The sequence below is a fragment of the Schistocerca serialis genome, chromosome 5, assembly GCF_023864345.2.
Source record: "Schistocerca serialis cubense isolate TAMUIC-IGC-003099 chromosome 5, iqSchSeri2.2, whole genome shotgun sequence".
Taxonomy (NCBI): Eukaryota; Metazoa; Arthropoda; class Insecta; order Orthoptera; family Acrididae; genus Schistocerca; species Schistocerca serialis.
The window spans coordinates 29235799-29258642 of NC_064642.1; the positions used below are offsets into that span (position 1 = coordinate 29235799).

At 42.7% G+C, this 22844-nt stretch overlaps 1 protein-coding gene across 1 annotated transcript in view; it reads left to right on the forward strand.

Annotated features, from left to right (window-relative positions):
• The window catches only part of LOC126481724 (uncharacterized), a 414263-nt gene that overhangs the window by 89997 nt on the left and 301422 nt on the right, over window positions 1-22844 (forward strand). The window contains exon 5 of the mRNA XM_050105677.1: window positions 18166-18399. Within this exon, the coding sequence (XP_049961634.1) occupies window positions 18166-18399 (234 nt within the window). The remainder of the gene's footprint in view (window positions 1-18165; window positions 18400-22844) is intronic.

Genomic DNA, 22844 nt, shown 5'->3' on the forward strand with positions numbered 1-22844 from the left:
TATTTTCTGTCATCGTGACAGACGTGTTTCACTGACGTGTTTCACAGTGGTCATTCTACCTGTTCATGACCTATTTAAAATTCCACTCCAACCTGTTGTCTCTAAGGGCGGCAGCCATTTTGGTTATGCTTCTCCTACTGCCAATATATCTGTCCCATTAAAGGCAACGACCCACACAACTTTTTTAAAGAATTATTTAATATTGTGTAAGCTGGTATTGCTTTGTGTTAGCTCTCTCTTCCTGTTCAAAGCTGTTTTAGCTTTTGCAATTTTGAACGTAATATCGAAGCGGAATATCCTTTCCTCGGTTATTCTTGAATTTACATTGCGCAACAAGTTTAAAGGATCACTTTCCCTTAATTGCCTCCCATTCCGTCGCCTAAGTTCGAAATTTGGCTCAAAGGCGCCTAAAACCATTCTCTGTAATGGTGCAAAAGCATGGTCCGACGTCATACACGGGTTCGGTGACTCTTCAGACGACAAGGTGTCGACACGTGTAAGAAAATACCAGAGCTCAGATGTTCATGTGACGTGTATGGTGGGTTAGTGACGTCCCATTGCACCAAATTTCACCAAAATTCTGCACAATGCCACCATGGACGGGTCACAGGATTGGAGCTCGTCACGGCTACTCTTATCCACATTTCACCCCTTCCTCTGACGCCTCCGCGATGGAGTCAGAACAGCGAACCCAGCGTTAGAAATCACTTTGCTTTCTTACGGGTGGCCGAGGAAAACATTTCAGACTCAGCGCCGCTCAGAAACAACAGGCTTTAGTGGGTGGCATATGCGACCGAACCACCGAATCTTTCCATCAGTAAACGGGGTATGTTCTCAACTGACTCGGTTATTTTAACCCCCTCCACTGACAGAATGACCCGCTTCCTACTTCCGTATGTATAAAGCCGATACGGACTTAAAGCTGTCACGCCTTTGCGCTTACTGCTACGTATTTTAACCGTAAATAGCTCAGCCCTAATGGTAAGAGGTAGTAGTGAATTGACGTTATTAATCTTTGAAGACAGCACAGCTGCCACAAGCTCAGCTCACTTTTACTCCACTCCTACCCTCGCCATTGCACCACATTAACTAGGTGCTACATGGACCTTGCTAAATTCACTTGCGTATACATTTTTGACCATTACTCGCCAGTATTTACCTAATGATTAGTACACTCCTAACCGGACTATTTCCCAAAGAGCTGTGATGATTGAACGGGTTCGATCCATGGCCTACAGTGCCCTACAGTTCACACGGTAACACTGCCTACCTGACCCACTTAACTTGGTAGTGAGCTTATGTATCCAATCACCGCTGCTAGCAGCAGTGGATAATCCTATCAGCACGTTGAGAGCAGCAGACTTACCGTCGAATCCTCCTGAAAATACTTATAACTACAGTCGCCAGCTCTGAAGGAGCAAAAGAATAAATCAATTTTTTGGCTCGTTTCAAAGTGAAACGGCTTGAGTTGAATTTAAACTTAATTCTGAATATTACTATTTCTGATCATTCTAGGTGATTCTACAAAGCAAATACTCTCTCAATTTCTGTGAGTTGGCTTGGTAATTACCACCAAGACAACTTATGCAACTTAGGTTAACAAAATTCTATCCTTCAACTTATTTAAAGATTTTGGATATTACTCTTTGGACGATTGATATAGAATTAGTTAAGTGACTTTACTTGAAAGGTTACTCAGAAAATTTAAGTAACTATAAATAGGCGACCCATTCTGGTGTGACCATTGCTCTTTTCAACAGTCTTATACGCTAAAGTATTCTACAACCAAAAGAATTGTAAATGAAAGAGGCGATGGTGGCCTCAGTCTGATTTCACTACACTATGTTTCAGGTTACTACACTTTACAATGAACAACATGCGTCGTAATTTTACTCATTACTATATTCTGTCCTCTGCACTTGCATAAAAGAAAACTGGTATTCTCCTTTTACATGTATACAAAGTTCGACTTAACAATTGCAAGCAGTCTTGCCTTGGGTAGACGTGTCGGTGCTGCTGGTGAGATGCATGTGGCTAACGCAGCTCTTCACGCCTCATGCCCTTAATGGCGGCTGGAACTACGAGCTGTACCACTCGTATAAACTACTGCACGTCCGCCATAAAATCTGGGCGCAGGAACTCTTACAATCAGCCCCAGTGGCATAGAGACGGCTTCGACAACCATTCGTCGCGTTCTACTCCACAAGCGGCGACGATATTCGCCTCTTCGCTGTTGCACAATCACTTTTGTGTGAGCACAGTTACGCACGTCCGGTCACGTCAACACTCCCCAGGCCATTCCATTGTTCAGTCCCTGTGTCTCCAGCTACCTCTAGCTACGCTCGTATCACCAAGAGTGGGGGCGTTCCCCTACCACCTTTTCACCGAAATCATTTAGTATTTAAGAATATTTATATTTATTACCCTGGAGTTCATACCAGTCATAATAATTTACTACTAGCGCCTTATAACTTTAAATCATACAGTAATAACTTATAATTACCAAGAAAAAGAATACATTTGACTCCGAGAGCTTAGTGCATTGTCTGACAGGCAGCGCTAATTCCCAGTTTCGCCAATAGATGGTATCAGGGTGGACTCCCTGGCAGTCTCACACCAGCGCGCCCGTTTCCGACGCGCGGGCTCCAAATTACTGTCAGCCCACCATCATTTCAGTTCCGTTACACATGCCCCACTTCTTATTGAAGTATCTAACGGTGATAATTCAATAAGAAGTCTCTCCTATAATGAATCTGAAATTTTCGTTAAGCTTTTTACCAAGGGTTTTCCCTTTCTTACTGATACACCTCGGTACTTATATTACTTATTTGAAATTAAACACCAATTCTTTCTATCTTTCCTGCTAAACATTACATAAATGATTTACATATATTCTTTCCAATTTTCTTACTTCTAAACACAGTACACTTTAAACATCTTTTTTACAAAAATTTTAAATACACTTCTTTTATCTCAGGCAAGTAAAACACACGTTATGCGCCTATTATTTTATAGCCCGTCCTTTTCACTTTGCCTCCTCACTTTTCTACCTCTTCCACAACACTTATTTACACATCTAATAAGGCTTTCTTAGAAGCTCAGTCTTTCCCAGTCTGTTTAGTCTCTACTTAAAGTAGAAGTTTCATTAGAATACTGCAACATATTTTAGTGAACATTTACCTCTCACATAGAACTAAAGAAACAAAACTATTTACATATTGGTTTACTTTAATATTTATTTATATATTTATTTTCAATCTGGTAGAATTCGTGGTTCATACCTTTTGAGATCCACTATGTTTCTTACTCCCAGGCGTTTGCCTGTTAATGGGTACTCTAAATAATAAGCATTCACATTGGGTATAGACACTATTTTAAATGGTCCATTATATATATATTTAAATTTGCTGATCTCGTTATTAATTTCACTTGACTTTTCATGTGTTTTTACAAGAACGAGATCACCTATTTTGAATTTAGGATTCCTTACTTTTTCGTCATGACGACGAATTCTCGCATCTGCTTGTTTTCTCATCTTGTCTTTTACTAAGTTCTTTTTACTATCATAATCTAATTCAACTCTATCTGGAAATTCTAGTAGGTCTTCTACTAGACTTTTACTTCTCGTCTTTTTCAGGATTTCTTCTGGAGTAAATCCAGTGCTCTCGTTTGTTAATGAATTCATGATTTCTTCGAATTCACTCACATACATGCCCCACCTCTTGTGGTTGCTATGGCAGTACGTCCTAAATAACCGACCTATCTCACGCATCTATCTTTCTGCCGGATTGCTTGATGGGTGATAAGCTGAGATATGTACCACTTCTACCTGTTTCTCAGTTATCCCATCCTTCCACATTTTTGAGCAAAACTGAACACCATTATCTGATAGTATTCTCTTTGGCTTCCCTACTTTCACAAAATAATCACACACCATTTTATCATACACAGCTCTGGCAGTAGCTTTTCTCAAGGGATATAGCTTTATATACTTTGAGAAAAGTTCAACTGCTACAAATATGTACACAAAACCCCCCATGGTTTTCGGTAATGGTCCAAAGATATCTACTGCTACTATTTCTAATACCTCATCAGGTTTTATTGATTGCATGGGCCCTTGATTAGTTGCATTTGTTACTTTCGCCTTTTGGCATAGATCACAAGATCTTATCCTCTGTGCTACCCTTCGTGCCATGTTGTTAAAGGTAATGCATTCATCTAACTTATCGGTACACTTCCGTGCACCACAATGGCCATATGCCAAGTGAACATAATCTATCAGCACTTCAGTGTGTTGTTCCGTCCAACATACTCTCCACTTCCCTGGATTATTTAATCTTTGAAGATACAGTACACCTTTATGTCTTTTATATGAAGCCCTTATGTTAGTTGCGTCCGGATTGTCAAACTTGACCTTTACCGACTTGAGTGCATCATCATCACTTTGATATCTTCGCATATTCCGACATATTTCCCTAATTTTTTCTCTTCCTTCCGCTTTTTTTAAGTAATTCACCTCAAAAACATCTTCCCTATTCTTTACACTTTCTTGTGTCTCACATCCTTCCGGTAATCTCGACAAAGCATCCGGTACTGCATGTTCTTTCCCTTTAACATACTTGATCTCTATATCAAATTGTTGTAAAAACAGCGCCCATCTGGTCAACCTGTTATGTAACAATCTGCAGTCCTTCAAAAATATTAAAGCTTTGTGGTCTGTATGGACCACAGTCTTATGTCCCCATAAGAAAAGTTGAAATTTCCTAAAACCCCATACTATAGCTAAAGCCTCCTTCTCTGAAACCGTATAGTTTCTTTCGTACTTAGACATTGTTCTACTCGCAAATGCTATTTGTCTATGAGTTTTTTCCCCATCTATCATTACCTCCTGAAATATGGATACTCCCAATCCATAATCTGAACTATCTGTTGCCATGTGGAATGGTTCACACAGGTCAGGGTGCCCTAACTTTATGTTTTTAGCCAAATTGTCTTTTAGCCGGTTGAATGCTGTTTCACATTCCTCAGTCCACATATACACACTGTTCTTCTTAAGTAGGTTGTTCAGATGTGGGCTATTGAACACCTGATCATCCACATACTTATGATAAAAGGAACAAAGTCCTATAAACGACTTTAGTTGTTTTTTATTCTTGGGAGCCGGACAATTTCTTATTGCTTTGACTTTATCGGGATCCTTTTCAATTCCCTCTGGAGTTACTATGTGACCTAAAAACTTTATTTCTTTCTTCACAAACTCGCATTTTTTCAGGTTCAGGGTCATTCCTCCTTTAATTAAAGCTTTGAACACCCTTCGCATAACTCCATGTGCTCTTCCCATGTCCTTGTAGCAATTAACAGATCATCTACATAAACTGTGATTAGCGAACTAAGTTCACTCCCTAAAATTTTGTCTAAAGCCCGAATGAACACTGAAACGGAAGTATTTAGGCCAAATGGTACCACTGTGAAATGGTAGCATTTGCCATTGAATAAAAATGCCGTGTACTTCCTAGACTCCTCACTTAATGGGATTTGCCAGTATCCTGCAGTTAGGTCTAAACTAGTCATGTACTTTACACCATTAAGCTTCTGCAATAAATTATCTATGTTCTCTGGACGATCCAACTCCCTCTTCACTACTTTATTCAGAGTACGAGCATCTATCACTATTCGTACACTTCCATCCTTCTTACCTACTATCACCAGTGGGTTATTATATGGGCTAGAACTCCGTTCAATGACCCCACATGAAACCATTTTATCTATTTCTTTTTGAACTGCTTCTTTCTTAGACAAGGGTACATTATATGGTGGTTTAAAGAAAGGTTCATGCTCCTCTACCTCCATGCAGTACTCATAATTTATCACTCGTCCCGGTCTGTCCGAAAATACCTCCTGATTTTCTTTCAGAATTTGCCATAGATCCTCCCTTTGGGCATCAGATAGTCCTTCCGTTTTGTCCACTACATTTAGAAGGAGTGTCTCCTTATTTCCATCTTCAACTATCTGCCTCACCAGAAACCAATCGAATTTTTGACCTATTCCTGAATCATGATCATCTCTAAATTCTACCCATCTCAGCTGGTTCTCTTCCATTACTCTAGATGATTCAAATGGTATTTCTAATACCGCACTATCAACTTTACAAACTATTATCCCTTTGTCACAATCTATAATCACTTTCTGTTTTATTAACCAGTCAATGCCTAAAATGATCTCGGCACTGAGCTCTGGAACTACTAAAAATGCATTCGAAAATTGCTTGTTTTTTATCTTAAATTCCATCATCACTTGATGTTTAACAGGTTTACTACACTTCCCTGTCGCCCCTATCACTTTAACACCTGTTACTGGCATCACGACTACTCCTCGTTGCTCTTTGATCATCTCAAAAAATGCGTGCGAAATAGCACTTATTTGAGCACCCGTATCCAACAATACATATAAATCGTACCCACATACATTAATGGGCAGGATTGTTTGCACCCTATTGTCCTCTTTCATACTTTCTTTATCTTCCCATAATAAATCCTTTTCCACCACCAAGTCTTGCCATATTATTTTTCCGGTTTTTATACTGACCATTCCATCTGGAGGTTTCTTTCTCCTTTTCATCCTAAATTCTTTCACCACTTTTTCCAATAGTCCTTCGTCTAGGCTCTTTAATGCCATCTCGTTCTCATTCGAATCTGTCATGCCTGAACTCTTGGTTGTGGAATCGGAAACTTCCTCTACTTCTTTTTCTCCCTGGATGCTTTCTGATGATTCTGACGATAATTCCTCCTCCTTAGAAATATGACCTTCTTCGGATTCAAATAATTCTCGCAAATTATAATCCATTTCTCTACTTTCCCTTTGTTGGATAGTGCATTCGCCACTCTTACTTTCATTATTTTCCCCTACTAATGGAATTCCAGTCTCACTCAACTCATTTGCTTCAGTACTACAGGGATCACAACACTCTTTCTCTTGGTTAGATACACTTTCTCTAATTTCTCTAAAAGAATCTTCATCACAGTCATGTACTCTTTCTGTCACTGGGTACACATCATAATCGGTATGGCTCTCTGACACCGTCATATTCGGGTCCAAATTAATCACTTGAGTGGAAGATCTTTCTAATTGTGCTGGCTGGCTTTTGAGCTGATGTACATATTCTGCATACGAGGTAATTTCTGAATCGGCATGCGTCTCTGCACTATGCCCCTTTTTCTTATCCACCCTTCCCTCTTTAATTACTTCTCGATGCGATTCGTCGACTATTCGTACGAACCTTTTACCATAAGTCACATCACTCCTACCTTGCCCCTGCCTCTCTGCACAGTTGCCATCCCTACCGACAAACAACGCCTTCTCTGACTCTTCCTTCATCAATTCGTCACTCTGACCTCGAATTGTACTTATTTCATTCACGTGAGCCTTCACATCCGACCGATATTCTTTTCCTACTTCATTTCCCTTAATAATTCCTCTCTGCTCTCTCTCCTCTGTTTGTATCCCTGCATTATACTTCGCAAAGTTTCGTTTATGTAACTGCTCTTCAGGCGAACGACGCACATTCCTACTATAGTACTGACTACTCCGATCTTCCCTTATATTTGGGCCATTTCTTTCTTTCCGCGCGCGTTAGGCCCTTGACCTGCGCGGTATTTAGTTTTCCTGACTTTGATAATGCATCCCGTTTCCCTGATAGTGTCCTCTCCCTCGCTGAGAGTTACCTCCTCGACCTCTTCCTCTCATCATGTTAATTTGCGGTTCATTCCTACCACCTTTTACTATTCCATTCTGATTTCTGAAACCTCGAAACTCTCTTGTTTCACGCCACCTATCTTCATTCTCGATTTTTTCCAAAAATTCATCGAATGTTCGATGAGTGCCTCCTACATACCGCTTTGAATCGTCAGGTAGCTTTTTCCACAACTCCCACACTATCTCCGATTCTGATCTACGATCTTTAAGATACTCCAAACGCTTGAACCATCCTTCACAGTATTCTCTCATGAGCCCACGCCCATGTTCTGGCATTCTGGCGACAACGAATTCTCTCCACAACCTATCTCTCTGTTGTGTGCTCCAGAATTCCTCAAGGAACTTTTCTTTGAAGTCTGTAAACTTCAAATTGTCGATATCCAAATTCAATCCCGAACGTTTAGCATGACCTGCTAAAGCGTCTATTACTAAATTAATTTTTTCTTTATCCGACATGTCTGTTGGTAAGACACGTTCACAATTGTTTATAAAATCCATTGGATGCCATCCACCTTGTTTCTTTTGAGGATCGTATTTTTCCTCCCTACTCAGTATTTCCGATTTTTGCATTACCAATGGGATACCACTACAGTTAAGAAACGTCTGATTCTGAACTTGCTGACTTAACAATTTTATCTCATTACGCAGTGTATTTTCCTGCTCCTGCACACATGCATCAAAACTCAACATGGTATTGCGCAGTGTTTCAATATCAGCTGCCGTTTCTTTAACAATCTCTTTCTTTACAACTGGTACTATCACCTGTAATTTACTTTCAATTATCGGTTCTAATTTTTCACTAACCAAAGGTTCCACTGATTTCTCTGTTCTCTGAATTTCGGTATCAAATCTTTTCTCTATTTCTGTGACTTTTCTCTGAACATTTGTTATTTCAGCCCTAATGCTATTTACTGATTTGTTTACCTCTGTGATACGTTGGCTTTGCGTGTTCAAAATATCTAAATTGGCTTTTATTTTACCAGATAGGTTTTCATCCAATTGGGATATATGACTAGCCATTTCTGCTTTCAAACTAGCATTCCCTTCTCGAATTTGCGCCATCATCCTATTTAACAAACTTGTTAATTCCATATCCTCTCCCTTGTGACTTGCATCCACAGATACATTGGGTTCACTTTTCACTACCTTTGGTTTCACTTCCCATTCCTCCTGTCTTGTGGGTGTGGATTCATCTATAAGATTTTCCAACCCTACAACAGTATCTATGGTCCCTAATTCTGGGTCTGACCTTGTAATGTTTTCGTCTTGCTTGTTACTATTCGACTCCATCTTATGCTGCTGTATTTCGTGCCTAATAGAAATGTTTATTAAACCAAGTATTACTTGTTTAACTCCTACTATTGGACTTTCTTTTGCTGCTTTGCAGGTTGCCGTCTTGAACTTACCAATTGTGGTATATTTGTCTACAACAGAATTTTAAATTTAAAATTTTCTTGAAACTACAAGTTTATATAAAACACTCTTATTGCAGCCATTATTCTACAAAATTGGTAAATCCTGTCATGGTCGCCACATGCGACCGAACTGCCGAATCTTTCCATCAGTAAACGGGGTATGTTCTCAACTGACTCGGTTGTTTTAACCCCCTCCACTGACAGAATGACCCGCTTCCTACTTCCGTATGTATAAAGCCGATACGGACTTAAAGCTGTCACGCCTTTGCGCTTACTGCTACGTATTTTAACCGTAAATAGCTCAGCCCTAATGGTAAGAGGTAGTAGTGAATTCACGTTGTTAATCTTTGACTACCGCACAGCTGCCACAAGCTCAGCTCACTTTTACTCCACTCCTACCCTCGCCATTGCACCACATTAACTAGGTGCTACATGGACCTTGCTAAATTCACTTGCGTATACATTTTTGACCTTTACTCGCCAGTATTTACCTAATGATTAGTACACTCCTAACCGGACTATTTCCCAAAGAGCTGTGATGATTGAACGGGTTCGATCCACGGCCTACAGTGCCCTACAGTTCACTCGGTAACACTGCCTACCTGACCCACTTAACTTGGTAGTGAGCTTATGTATCCAATCACCACTGCTAGCAGCAGTGGATAATCCTATCAGCACGACGAGAGCAGCAGACTTACCGTCGAATCCTCCTGAAAATACGGTCGCCAGCTCCGAAGGAGCAAAAGAATAAATCAATTTTTTGGCTCGTTTCAAAGTGAAACGGCTTGAGTTGAATTTAAACTTACTTCTGAATATTACTATTTCTGATCATTCTAGGTGATTCTACAAAGCAAATACTCTCTCAATTTCTGTGAGTTGGCTTGGTAATTACCACCAAGACAACTTATGCAACTTAGGTTAACAAAATTCTATCCTTCAACTTATTTAAAGATTTTGGATATTACTCTTTGGACGATTGATATAGAATTAGTTAAGTGACTTTACTTGAAAGGTTACTCAGAAAATTTAAGTAACTATAAATAGGCGACCCATTCTGGTGTGACCATTGCTCTTTTCAACAGTCTTATACGCTAAAGTATTCTACAACCAAAAGAATTGTAAATGAAAGAGGCGATGGTGGCCTCAGTCTGATTTCACTACACTATGTTTCAGGTCACTACACTTTACAATGAACAACATGCGTCGTAATTTTACTCATTACTATATTCTGTCCTCTGCACTTGCATAAAAGAAAACTGGTATTCTCCTTTTACATGTATACAAAGTTCGACTTAACAATTGCAAGCAGTCTTGCCTTGGGTAGACGTGTCGGTGCTGGTGGTGAGATGCATGTGGCTAACGCTGCTCTTCACGCCTCATGCCCTTAATGGCGGCTGGAACTACGAGCTGTACCACTCGTATAAACTACTGCACGTCCGCCATAAAATCTGGGCGCAGGAACTCTTGCAATCAGCCCCAGTGGCATAGAGACGGCTTCGACTACCATTCGTCGCGTTCCACTCCACAAACGGCGACGATATTCGCCTCTTCGCTGTTGCACAATCACTTTTGTGTGAGCACAGTTACGCACGTCCGGTCACGTCAACACTCCCCAGGCCATTCCATTGTTCAGTCCCTGTGTCTCCAGCTACCTCTAGCTACGCTCATATCACCAAGAGTGGGGGCATTCCCCTACCACCTTTTCACCGAAATCATTTAGTATTTAAGAATATTTATATTTATTACCCTGGAGTTCATACCAGTCATAATAATTTACTACTAGCGCCTTATAACATTAAATCATACAGTAATAACTTATAATTACCAAGAAAAAGAATACATTTGACTCCGAGAGCTTAGTGCATTGTCTGACAGGCAGCGCTAATTCCCAGTTTCGCCAATAGATGGCATCAGGGTGGACTCCCTGGCAGTCTCACACCAGCGCGCCCGTTTCCGACGCGCGGGCTCCAAATTACTGTCAGCCCACCATCATTTCAATTCCGTTACACATAATGGGTGTCAACGAAAACATCCCTTCTCTTGGGGCGCTGACTGCCATACTTTTCGTGGTCGAAAACAACAGTTCACAGTATCATGAGCGACAGGACGGTGTTCTTGACAACGTTCGTCTGTTACTTTGGCCACCCGTATGAAAACAGTGTGATTTCACGATGGGTGTCGCGGTTCTGACCTTCATCGCAGAGGCGTCGAAAGAATGGATGGAATTTGGGTAAGAGGGGCTGTGACAATCTTCTGCGGCGGCGCGGTTCCTTTCTGTCCTTTTTACCAGCACCTACCTGTGAACTCGTCGCAGCAGATCGCCGGTAGGAAAGCCGAGCAGAAACCTGCCGCACTGCGACTCCCACCTGGCTGCGTACAACGTAACTATTCTAAAAATCGGGATAAAGTGGAAAAACGTCGGTATATCCTGTAGTTCAGAATTACACGTTCACTGCCAAGCCCGTGCCAATCCTAACACAGTCATGCACAAACCCTCTCATTCACGTTGGCAAGTTTATGGTAACGTAATTCTCGGGATAAGAACAACTACTAAACACGTATTGTTCTCTAATTAAACTGCTCGCCGCACTATTAAGTTTATCAGTGTCTAAAGAACTCAGGTTTTTAGTCATCGATCTGCTCAATATGCCACGCGGAATTACTCTTTCCGCACACACAAAATTACTTAAAAATCCGTTGTTGTTGTTGTGATCTTCAGTCCTGAAACTGGTTTGATGCAGCTCTCCATGCTACTCTATCCTGTGCAAGCTTCTTCATCTCCCAGTACCTACTGCAGCCTACATCCTTCTGAATCTGCTTAGTGTATTCATCTCTAGGTCTCCCTCTACGATTTTTACCCTCCACTCTGCCCTCCAATACTAAATTGGTGATCCCTCGATGTCTCAGAATATGTCCTACCAACCGATCCCTTCTACCCAATTCTATTCAATACCTCCTCATTAATTATGTGATCTACCCATCTAATCTTCAGCATTCTTCTGTAGCACCACATTTCGAAAGCTTCTATTCCCTTCTTGTCTAAACTATTTATCGTCCATGTTTCACTTCCATACATGGCTACACTCCATGCAAATACTTTCCGAAACGACTTCCTGACATTTAAATCTATACTCGATGGTAACAAATTTTTCTTCTTCAGAAACGCTTTCCTTGCCATTGCCAGTCTACATTTTATATCCTCTCTACTTCGACCATCATCAGTTATTTTGCTCCCCAAATAGCAAAACTCCTTTACTACTTTAAGTGTCTCATTTCCGAATTTAATTCCCTCAGCATCACCCGACTTAATTCGACTACATTCCATTATCCTCGTTTTGCTTTTGTTGATGTTCATCTTACACCCTCCTTTCAAGACACTTTCCATTCCGTTCAACTGCTCTTCCAAGTCCTTTGCTGTCTGTGACAGAATTACAATGACATCGGCGAACCTCAAAGTTTTTATTACTTCTCCATGGATTTTAATACCTACTCCGAATTTTTCTTTTGTTTCCTTTATTGCTTGCTCAATATACAGATTGAATAACGTCGGGGATAGGCTACAACCCTTTGTCACTCCTTTCCCAACCACTGCTTCCCTTTCATACCCCTCGACTCTTATAACTGCCATCTGCTATCTGTACAAATTGTAAATAGCCTTTCGCTCCCTGTATTTTACCCCTGCAACCTTCAGAATTTGAAAGAGAGTATCTCCATCAACATTGTCAAAAGCTTTCTCTAAGTCTACAAATGCTAGAAACGTAGGTTTGCCTTTCCTTAATCTTTCTTCTAAGGAAAGTCGTAGGGTCAGTATTGCCTCTCGTGTTCCAACATTTCTACGGAATCCAAACTGATCTTCCCCGAGGTAGGCTTCTATCAGTTTTTCCATTCGTCTGTAAAGAATTCGCGTTAGTATTTTGCTGCTGTGACTTATTAAACTAATAGTTCGGTAATTTTCACATCTGTCAACACCAGCTTTCTTTGGGATTGGAATTATTATATTCTTCTTGAAGTTTGAGGGAATTTCGCCTGTCTCATATATCTTGCTCACCAGATGGTAGAGTTTTGTCAGGACTGGCTCTCCCAAGGCTGTCAGTAGTTCTAATGGAATGTTGTCTACTCCAGGGGCCTTGTTTCGACTCAGGTCTTTCAGTGCTGTGTCAAACTCTTCACGCAGTATCATATCTCCCATTTCATCTTCATCTACATCCTCTTCCATTTCCATAATATTGTCCTCTAAAAAAACACAGCGGGATAAATAGGCCTTCACTTTAAAGCACTTTTGAAACATGTAGCACAACTAAATCCGGCAAACAATAATTTCCTTTGGAGGTCATACTGCATACGACGGTACCATTGAAAGGCTGGGCTCCCACTCGTTTACACTGCTGTAAGCATTCTCTGTCTCCAAGAGACAAAAGATGCGCGAAGAATAGTCTGTTCTGATTGGTAGGTTTCCTTTAAGGCCAATAGAAAAACATTCTCCCGTGTTAGTCCTCGCTTTTCATGACTAACCAAACAACAAATAACACAGTTTCGAATTGTATTTTTTCCCGAATTAAATATTAAATATTCTGCTATTTCATACATACTTTACGTTATTAACTATTTTTATTTGCACTCGAACTAGCTTTCCTTTTACCATAAACTTACTTAACATATTATAATACAAAATTCCCAGTCGTCTGCAATCACCCTGTCTTAAAAATTTCTCACGCTAGTTCGTACAGCGTTTGTCAGTATAACAATGATCTACATATTTACTTAAGACCACATTCACGCATCATTCACACTACTAAAAAGATATATAAAAGTGGACAAACATAAAGAAACAAAAAAGCCTTAAAGAAATAAACAGAACAATTCACAAAAACATTCTCTTGACCTGTTTCTTGAATGTCTCTGTCCGCTACTGTCCTCTGGTGGATGAAAATTAGAACTACGTCCTCGACTGAAGCCGCTTCAGACCATCATCTGCAACTGTGCACGCATGAGTCATTCTCCCGACACATAGGCTCCAGACAGGAGCGATATAAAGGCGCCACGCCTCACTTCCTCTCGTCTGATACGTTCTGACAATCCCCACCCTCTTTTTGCCGAAAGTTGGTTTATTAGTGATCACATATTCACAGCAGTTGCCACAGTGTGATAGTGACACACTGTAGCGAGTGACAGGGACAGTCTAATTTAAATAACCAGTTCTGTTAATACCAAAAATACTCATCTTTTTCTGTTGCTCTTCTTTGGTGTGTATTGGTGGCTCGTACATTTCCTTTCTGTAGCTTATCTTTCTATAATCGTCTAGAGGTTGATCAAGTTGATGTTTTAACAATAATATGAATTGTGGTGGAATTTATACAGAATTACACATATATATTCAGTCATTTCACTTCACAATACAAATCAATAAAACACACATAACTCGTTCTCCATCCTCGCACTTCAAACTCGTACAACCAAGAACAAAGATTTACCTCTAACAACATGTAGCAAATAAATTACAACCATATATCGATCTAGTTACGCAAAACAATCTTTGGAACACACATTTCATAAATAAAATACAATTAATTGTCTATATTTTTTGAGAAGTCCATAATCATCGTAATTCCGTTAGGTATTGACAAACAATGACATTTAAACATTCTCGCATTCCCATGTAGTAGTGGATTTTTGGTTTTTATGTCTTTGTTGCGGCATCGTTGACTTCATATGATCGAAGATCAGTTAGTGTATGTATCTCACCATAATAAGTTTTATTACAACGTCTACAGTGGAACTGGGCTGAATTGTGGTAAAATGTGGTGCCTACGTGACATCATTAACCAGCCTTACAGCTCATACAAAGTTCTGGACTGTGGACCTTTTGTTTTTAGTGTGTCGTCACCTCGCTGTTTGAAGCGTAACTGATCCCGAGCGTGAGGCCGCAGACCGCCATGCTTTTGCACCATCACAGGAGGAGGTCGAGGGCAGATTTCAAACTTATGTGTTGGAATGAGAGACAGTTAATGAGGTTTCGCTGTGCAGTGTAGATAATGGAAGCAGGTGACTTGTTTCAGATTCTGTCCATTCAGGTTCAGATCTGCAGATATTGACACCTTACTGAATACCAATTTCCACTATTTCCGTGCTTTCTGAATTTTTCAGACTGGCTTTTAAAAAATTTTCCGCAAAAAAGCTTGGATTAGTAGAAGCATACTTTTAATATGCTAAATAGAAATCTTGATTACGTGTGAGTTCACCCTACAGTACAGTCTGGTGCTCTGCGTCTGATTGCTAACTAAGGCGAAATCAGTGTACCACATTTGTTGATGTCAGTTCCGTGAAAACTTCCAAGTTTTATAACTATCCGCGTTTAATATCCCCTTCTAAGCTGCAGATGATGTGTTTTAATGCTTTATCACTGATGAAGCCATGAGCATATAATTAATTTCAGTGAGCCGCATTATTTAATGACATCTGAGTTACGCAGTATTAATTAACTGTAGAGATCAGTGTAGCAGATTTGTTAATGTCAGTTCCGTGGTAACTTTCAAGTTTCATAATTGTCCGTGTTTAATATCCCCTTCAAAGCTGCAGATGATATGTTTTAATGCTTTATCATTGATGAAGCCATAAAGATATAATTTATTTCAGTGAGCCGCATTATTAAATGACATCTGAGTTGCAACTTACGCAGTATTAATTAACATTAGAGATCCGCGTGAGACATATCCAACGACATCATTTTATTTGATTCTAGACACTACGGTACAAATATTGAGCGTCTTGATTCATAGTTAATGTTTTCTTTTCTCGTTTCAGTCCATGTCAGATTTCTGCTATATGACAATTTGCTTTTTTGCAGGAAGTATGCCTCTTTGCGTAATTTTTTGTTTAGTTTTCCGTGTGTCGCGCGACCGTTGCATACAAGGAAGAATACCTCGCATCCCTCTATCAGGGGTGTTTCTACAGCCTTTATCAAAGACGCCTAGGATGTTTCCGGACCATGCTGATAATTTTAAAATGGAATGCATACTGTGAAACTCTGGAACCTCCACAAAGAGAGAAGCTCTTAGAAAACGTGTATGAAGAAACACAAGGAAAATCAATTCAGTATGAACACTAGCGATACCGCAAGGACAACTGCTAATTACACTACTGTCCATTAAAATTGCTACACGAAGAAGAAATGCAGATGATAAACGGGTATTCACTGGACAAATATATTATGCTAGAACTGACATGTGATTACATTTTCACGCAATTTGGGTGCACAGATCCTGAGGAATCAGTACCCAGAACAACCACCTCTGGCAGTAATAACGGCCTAGATACGCCTGGGCATTGAGTCAAACAGAGCTTGGATGGCGTGTACAGGTACAGCTGCCCATGCAGCTTCAACACGATACCACAGTTCATCAAGAGTAGTGACTGGCGCATTGTGACGAGCCAGTTGCTCGGCCACCATTGACCAGACGTTTTCAGTAGGTGAGAGATCTGGAGAAGGTGCTGGCCAGGGCACCAGTCGAACATTTTCTGTATCCAGAAAGGCCCGTACAGGACCTGCAACATGCGGTCGTGCATTATCCTGCTGAAATGTAGGGTTTCGCAGGGATCGAATGAAGGGTAGAGCCACGGCTCGTAACACACCTGGAATGTAACGTCCAGTGTTCAAAGTGCCGTCAATGCGAACAAGAAGTGACCGAGACGTGTAACCAATGGCACACCATACCATCACGCCGGGTGATACGGCAGTATGGCGATGACGAATACACGCTTCCAATGTGCGTTCACCGCGATGTCGCCAAACACGGATGCGACCATCATGATGCTGTAAACAGAACCTGGATTCATCCGAAAAAAATGACGTTTTGCCATTCGTGCACCCAGGTTCGTCGTTGAGTACACCACCGCAGGCGCTCCTGTCTGTGATGCAGCGTCAAGGGTAACCGCAGCCATGGTCTCCGAGCTGATAGTCCGTGCTGCTGCAAACGTCGTCGAACTGTTCGTGCAGATGGTTGTTGTCTTGCAAAAGTTCCCATCTGTTGACTCAGGGATCGATACGTGGCTGCACGATCCGTTACAACCATGCGGATAAGATGCCTGCCATCTCGACTACTAGCGATACGAGACCGTTGGGATCCAGCACGGCGTTCCGTATTACCCTGTCCTGAACCCACCGATTCCGTATTCTACTAACAGTCATTGGATCTCGACCAACGCGAGCCGCAATGTCACAATACGATAAACCGCAATCGCGATAGGCTACAATCAGACCTTCATCAAAGTCGGAAACGTGATGGTACGCATTTCTCCTCCTTACACGAGGCATCATAACAACGTTTCACCAGGCAACGCCGGTCTACTGCTGCTTGTGCATGAGAAATAGGTTGGAAACTTTCCTCATGTCAGCACGTTGTAGGTGTCGCCACCGGCGCCAACCTTGTGTGAATGCTCTGAAAAGCTAATCATCTGCATATCACAGCATCTTCTTCCTGTCGGTTAAATTTCGCGTCGGTAGCACGTCATCTTCGTGGTGTAGCAATCTTAATGGCCAGTAGTGTATTATGGTTATTAATGAGTTGCAAATACGGCTGAAGAGCAACTGTTAAACTGAAACTATCGAGAAAACTGAAATTCGCTTTACAAATTACGATTGCGTTGTGCCGCGTTATCTGCTATCAGATTGCTGTTATTCAAGTGTACGCGCCCGCCGTGTTGCGCACGCGCCATCTTGCTACAGCTAGGGCAGGCTTGTACACTTCTCCAGCAGCCCGGCGAGCTACGAATTTGGCAGTTTTCAACATATTTTTAAAAATACTTGCTGTGCACATTAGCAGCTAAAATTTTTGACAGTGCATTTCTACCGGTGTATTCTTCCTGTATGAAAAATTTCATTGTGGATTTCGACATGTCGGATTTGACGATTCCGTTGTTAGCGTATAACTATCTGACGATAGCGTGCCCTCTAGCCTCTTTAGTGAAGGAGGTCTGGTAGTAACTGCTACTTGTGATGCAGGTAACGGTCGGCATATTCACGAACACCGGCGTGAAGAAGATGGACATACGCGACGTGAACACCGCGCCCGACATCGTGGACACTGGCGCTGTGAGAGGCGCCCAGGAGATTTCCAGGATCACGGAGGTCACCTTCTCGCTGGAGGAGGAGGACGTCGGCTGCTGCTTCTCGACCTGCGAAGACCTGAGCGACGCCGGCGAGTTCCTGTCCAGGTTCCGGCTCTTCTGCAACCAGGTGAGTGCGGGGGCGGCAGCACGCCACACCCACACACGCCAGCGGAGGCGCCGCCTAGGTTCACACAGATACCTGCCTGCCTGCCCGCCCCCTGCCTGAGCCTGCCACGTGCGCGTCTGCAGTCCTGCGAGCCACCTTACGGTGTGTGTGTCGGGGAGTACTACTGATGCCACGAACTTTTCCCGCCTTTCCCGTTCCGTTCGTCAGCGGTACACGGGAACAACTGCTGTCGTAATACCTCCAGTTTCACCTCATTTCCCCCGCAGTGATCATTTCGAGACTGTGTAAGGGAGGGAGTAACACGTTGCTCGACTAATTTTGCAACGCACGCTCTCGAAATTTTGACACTAAATTTCGCCGTCATGCACAGCTCTCTCCTTGCAGCGTCTGCTACTGGACATTATGGAACACCCCAGCGGCGCTCTCGACTTCACTAGACCAGCGCCACCTGGATCAAGTGGGCCTCTGCGCTGAGCAGCCCACGTCCACGTCTTGTCCGCACAAGAGCAGTTTCTGGTCGTAGGCACTTCTTGAAACGTTTTCTTTTCTGACTATACAGGGTGTTACAAAAAGGTACGGCCAAACTTTCAGTAAACATTCCTCACACACAAATAAAGAAAAATTGTTATGTGGACATGTGTCCAGAAACGCTTAATTTCCATGTTAGAGCTCATTTTAGTTTCGTCAGTATGTACTGTACTTCCTCGATTCACCGCCAGTTGGCCCAATTGAAGGAAAGTAATGTTGACTTCGGTGCTTGTGTTGACATGCGACTCATTGCTCTACAGTACTAGCATCAAGCACATCAGTACGTAGCATCAACAGGTCAGTGTTCATCACGAACGTGGTTTTGCAGTCAGTGCAATGTTTACAAATGCGGAGTTGGCAGATGCCCATTTGATGTATGGATTAGCACGGGGCAATAGCCGTGGCGCGGTACGTTTGTATCGAGACAGATTTCCAGAACGGAGGTGTCCCGACAGGAAGACGTTCGAAGCAATTGATCGGTGTCTTAGGGAGCACGGAACATTCCAGCCTATGACTCGCGACTGGGGAAGACCTAGAACGACGAGGACACCTGCAATGGACGAGGCAATTCTTCGTGCAGTTGACGATAACCCTAATGTCAGCGTCAGAGAAGTTGCTGCTGTAGAAGGTAACGTTGACCACGTCACTGTATGGAGAGTGCTACGGGAGAACCAGTTGTTTCCGTACCATGTACAGCGTGTTCAGGTACTATCAGCAGCTGATTGGCCCCCACGGGTACACTTCTGCGAATGGTTCATCCAACAATGTGTCAATCCTCATGTCATTGCAAATATTCTCTTTACGGATGAGGCTTCATTCCAACGTGATCAAATTGTGAATTTTCACAATCAACATGTGTGGGCTGACGAGAATCCGCACGCAATTGTGCAATCACGTCATCAACACAGATTCTCTGTGAACGTTTGGGCAGGCATTGTTGGTGATGTCTTGATTGCGCCCCATGTTCTGCCACCTACGCTCAATGGAGCACGTTATCATGATTTCATACGGGATACTCTACCTGTGCTGCTAGAACATGTGCCTTTACAAGTACGACACAACATGTGGTTCATGCACGATGGAGCTCCTGCACATTTCAGTCGAAGTGTTCGTACGTTTCTGAACAACAGATTCGGTGACCGATGGATTGGTAGAGGCGGACCAATTCCATGGCCTTCACGCTCTCCTGACCTCAACCATCTTGACCTTCATTTATGGGGGCATTTGAAAGCTCTTGTCTACGCAACGCCGGTAGCAAATGTAGAGACTCTTCGTGCTCGTATTGTGGACGGCTGTGATACAACACGCCATTCTCCAGGGCTGCATCAGCGCATCAGGGGTTCCATGCGCGGAGGGTGGATGCATGTATCGTCGCTAACGGAGGACATTTTGAACATTTCCTGTAACAAAGTGTTTGAAGTCTCGCTGGTACGTTCTGTTCCTGTGTGTTTCCATTCCATGATTAATGTGATTTGAAGAGAAGTAATAAAATGAGCTCTAACGTCGAAAGTAAGCGTTTCCGGACACATGTCCACATAACATATTTTCTTTCTTTGTGTGTGAGGACTGTTTCCTGAAAGTTTGGCCGTACCTTTTTGTAACACCCTGTATACTACGAGGCGTGTTTTTTTAAGTAAGGTACGATTGAACATAGGTACACAACGAAAGATTATTTCAAAAAAGTAAAATTATTTTCAGAAAGTACATACTTCACTCTATTTTTCAACATAGTTGCCAAGTTTGTTGAAACACGTATCATACCTCTCAACCAATTTTAAAATACCCTCTTCATAAAAACTTGCCGCCTGCTCCGATAACCAAGAGTTCACTGCCGTTTTCACGTCGTCCTCATCATTGTAACAGCTGCCACTGAGGTGTTGTTTGAGATGGAGGAACAGATGGTAATCGCTCGGCGCAAGATCAGGACTGTAGGTTGGGTGGTCTTAAACTTCCCAGCCAAAACTGTCCAATAAATCGCGGGTCTGACCTGCAGTGTGAGGTCTTGCATTGTCATGGTGAAGGACAATTCCCCTTGTCAGCATGCCGCGTCTTTTGTTTTGAATCTCTCTGCGTAGCTTTCTAAGGGTTTGGCAGTATGCTTCTGCAGTGATAGTGGTTCCTCGTTGCATGAAGTCGACCAACAAAACACCATGCCTATCCCAAAACACCGACGCCATGGTTTTGCGCTGGGACAGAGTCTGTTTGGTCTTCACCTTTACAGGCGAGTCTGTGTGTCTCCGTTCCATGCTCTGTTGCTACGATTCGGGCGTGATATGCGAAACCCATGTTTCCACTGACGATCTGACTCAAGAAGCCATCACCTTCTTCGTGATAACGAGTCAAGAACTTCATAAGACACTCAAATCTTTGGTTTTTGTGGTCCCCTGTTAGGAGTTCTGGGACCCAACGGGAGCACAGTTTCCTAAACTTTACATATTCAGAAACAATGTTGTAAAGCACTGATGTCGACAAGTCAAGTAATATCGTTTGAGAGACCTGTTATTGTGAAACGCCCGTTCTCACGAATCCTCGCTTCAACTGAAGCCACCAAACCGTCTGTAATCAAAGAAGAGCGACCGGAGCGGTCCTCATCATGGACGTTGTCACAGCCATGTTTGAGTTCTCGTACCCACTTGCGCACTTTGCTTTCACTCATAACAGTATCACTGTACACTTTGCAAATCTGTTGATGAATGTCTGCAGCAGACAGGTTCTTTTCTGACAAAAACCGTATCACTGAGTGAACCTCACACGTGGCGGGCGAGTTGATAGTCTTAAACATTTTGAAAGCACAGAACAGAACCGTACAGGTTAGCTACAGAGCTGAAACTGAACACAGTTGTTCCCGAGGCATGCCGGTACACGACGCACGCGCTCGTTGCGGTATGCCCGCGAACTACTAGTGTCTACAACAAAACGGACCTTACTTAAAAAACAAGAGTAGTGACTGGCGTATTGTGACGAGCCAGTTGCTCGGCCACCATTGACCAGACGTTTTCAGTTGGTGAGAGATCTGGAGAATGTGCTGGCCAGGGCAGCAGTCGAACATTTTCTGTATCCAGAAAGGCCCGTACATGACCTGCAACATGCGGTCGTGCATTATCCTGCTGAACTGTTGGGTTTCGCAGGGATCGAATGAAGGGCAGAGCCACGGGTCGTAACACATCTGAAATGTAACGTCCTCTGTTCAAAGTGCCGTAATTGCCAACAAGAGGTGACCGAGACGTGTAACCAATGGCACCCGAAACCATCACGGCGAGTGATGCGCTAGTATGGCGATGACGAATATACGCTTCCAATGTGCGTTCACCGCGATGTCGCCAAACACGGATGCGACCACCATGATGCTGTAAACAGAACCCGGATTCATCTGAAAAAAATGACGTTTTGCCATTCGTGCACCCAGGTTTGTTGTTGAGTACACCATCACAGGCGCTCCTGTCTGTGATGCAGCAGCCATGGTCTCCGAGCTGATAGTCCACGCTGCTGCAAACGTCGTCGAACTGTCCGTGCAGATGGCTGTTTTCTTACAAACGTCCCTATCTGTTGACTCAGGGATCGAGACGTGGCTGCACGATCCGTTACAGCCATGCGGATAAGATGTCTGTCATCTCGACTGCTAGTGATACGAGTAATGATACGAGGCCGTTGGGATCCAGCACGGCGTTCCGTATTACTCTCCTGAACCCACCGATTCCATATTCTGCTAACAGTCATTGGATCTCGACCAACGCGAGCAGCAATGTCGCGATACGATAAACCGCAATCGCGATAGGCTACAATCCGACCTTTATGGAAGTCGGAAACGTGATGGTACCCATTTCTCCTCCTTACACGAGGCATGACAACAACGTTTCACCAGGCAACGCCGGTCACCTGCTGTTTGTGTATGAGAAATCGGTTGGAAACTTTCCTCA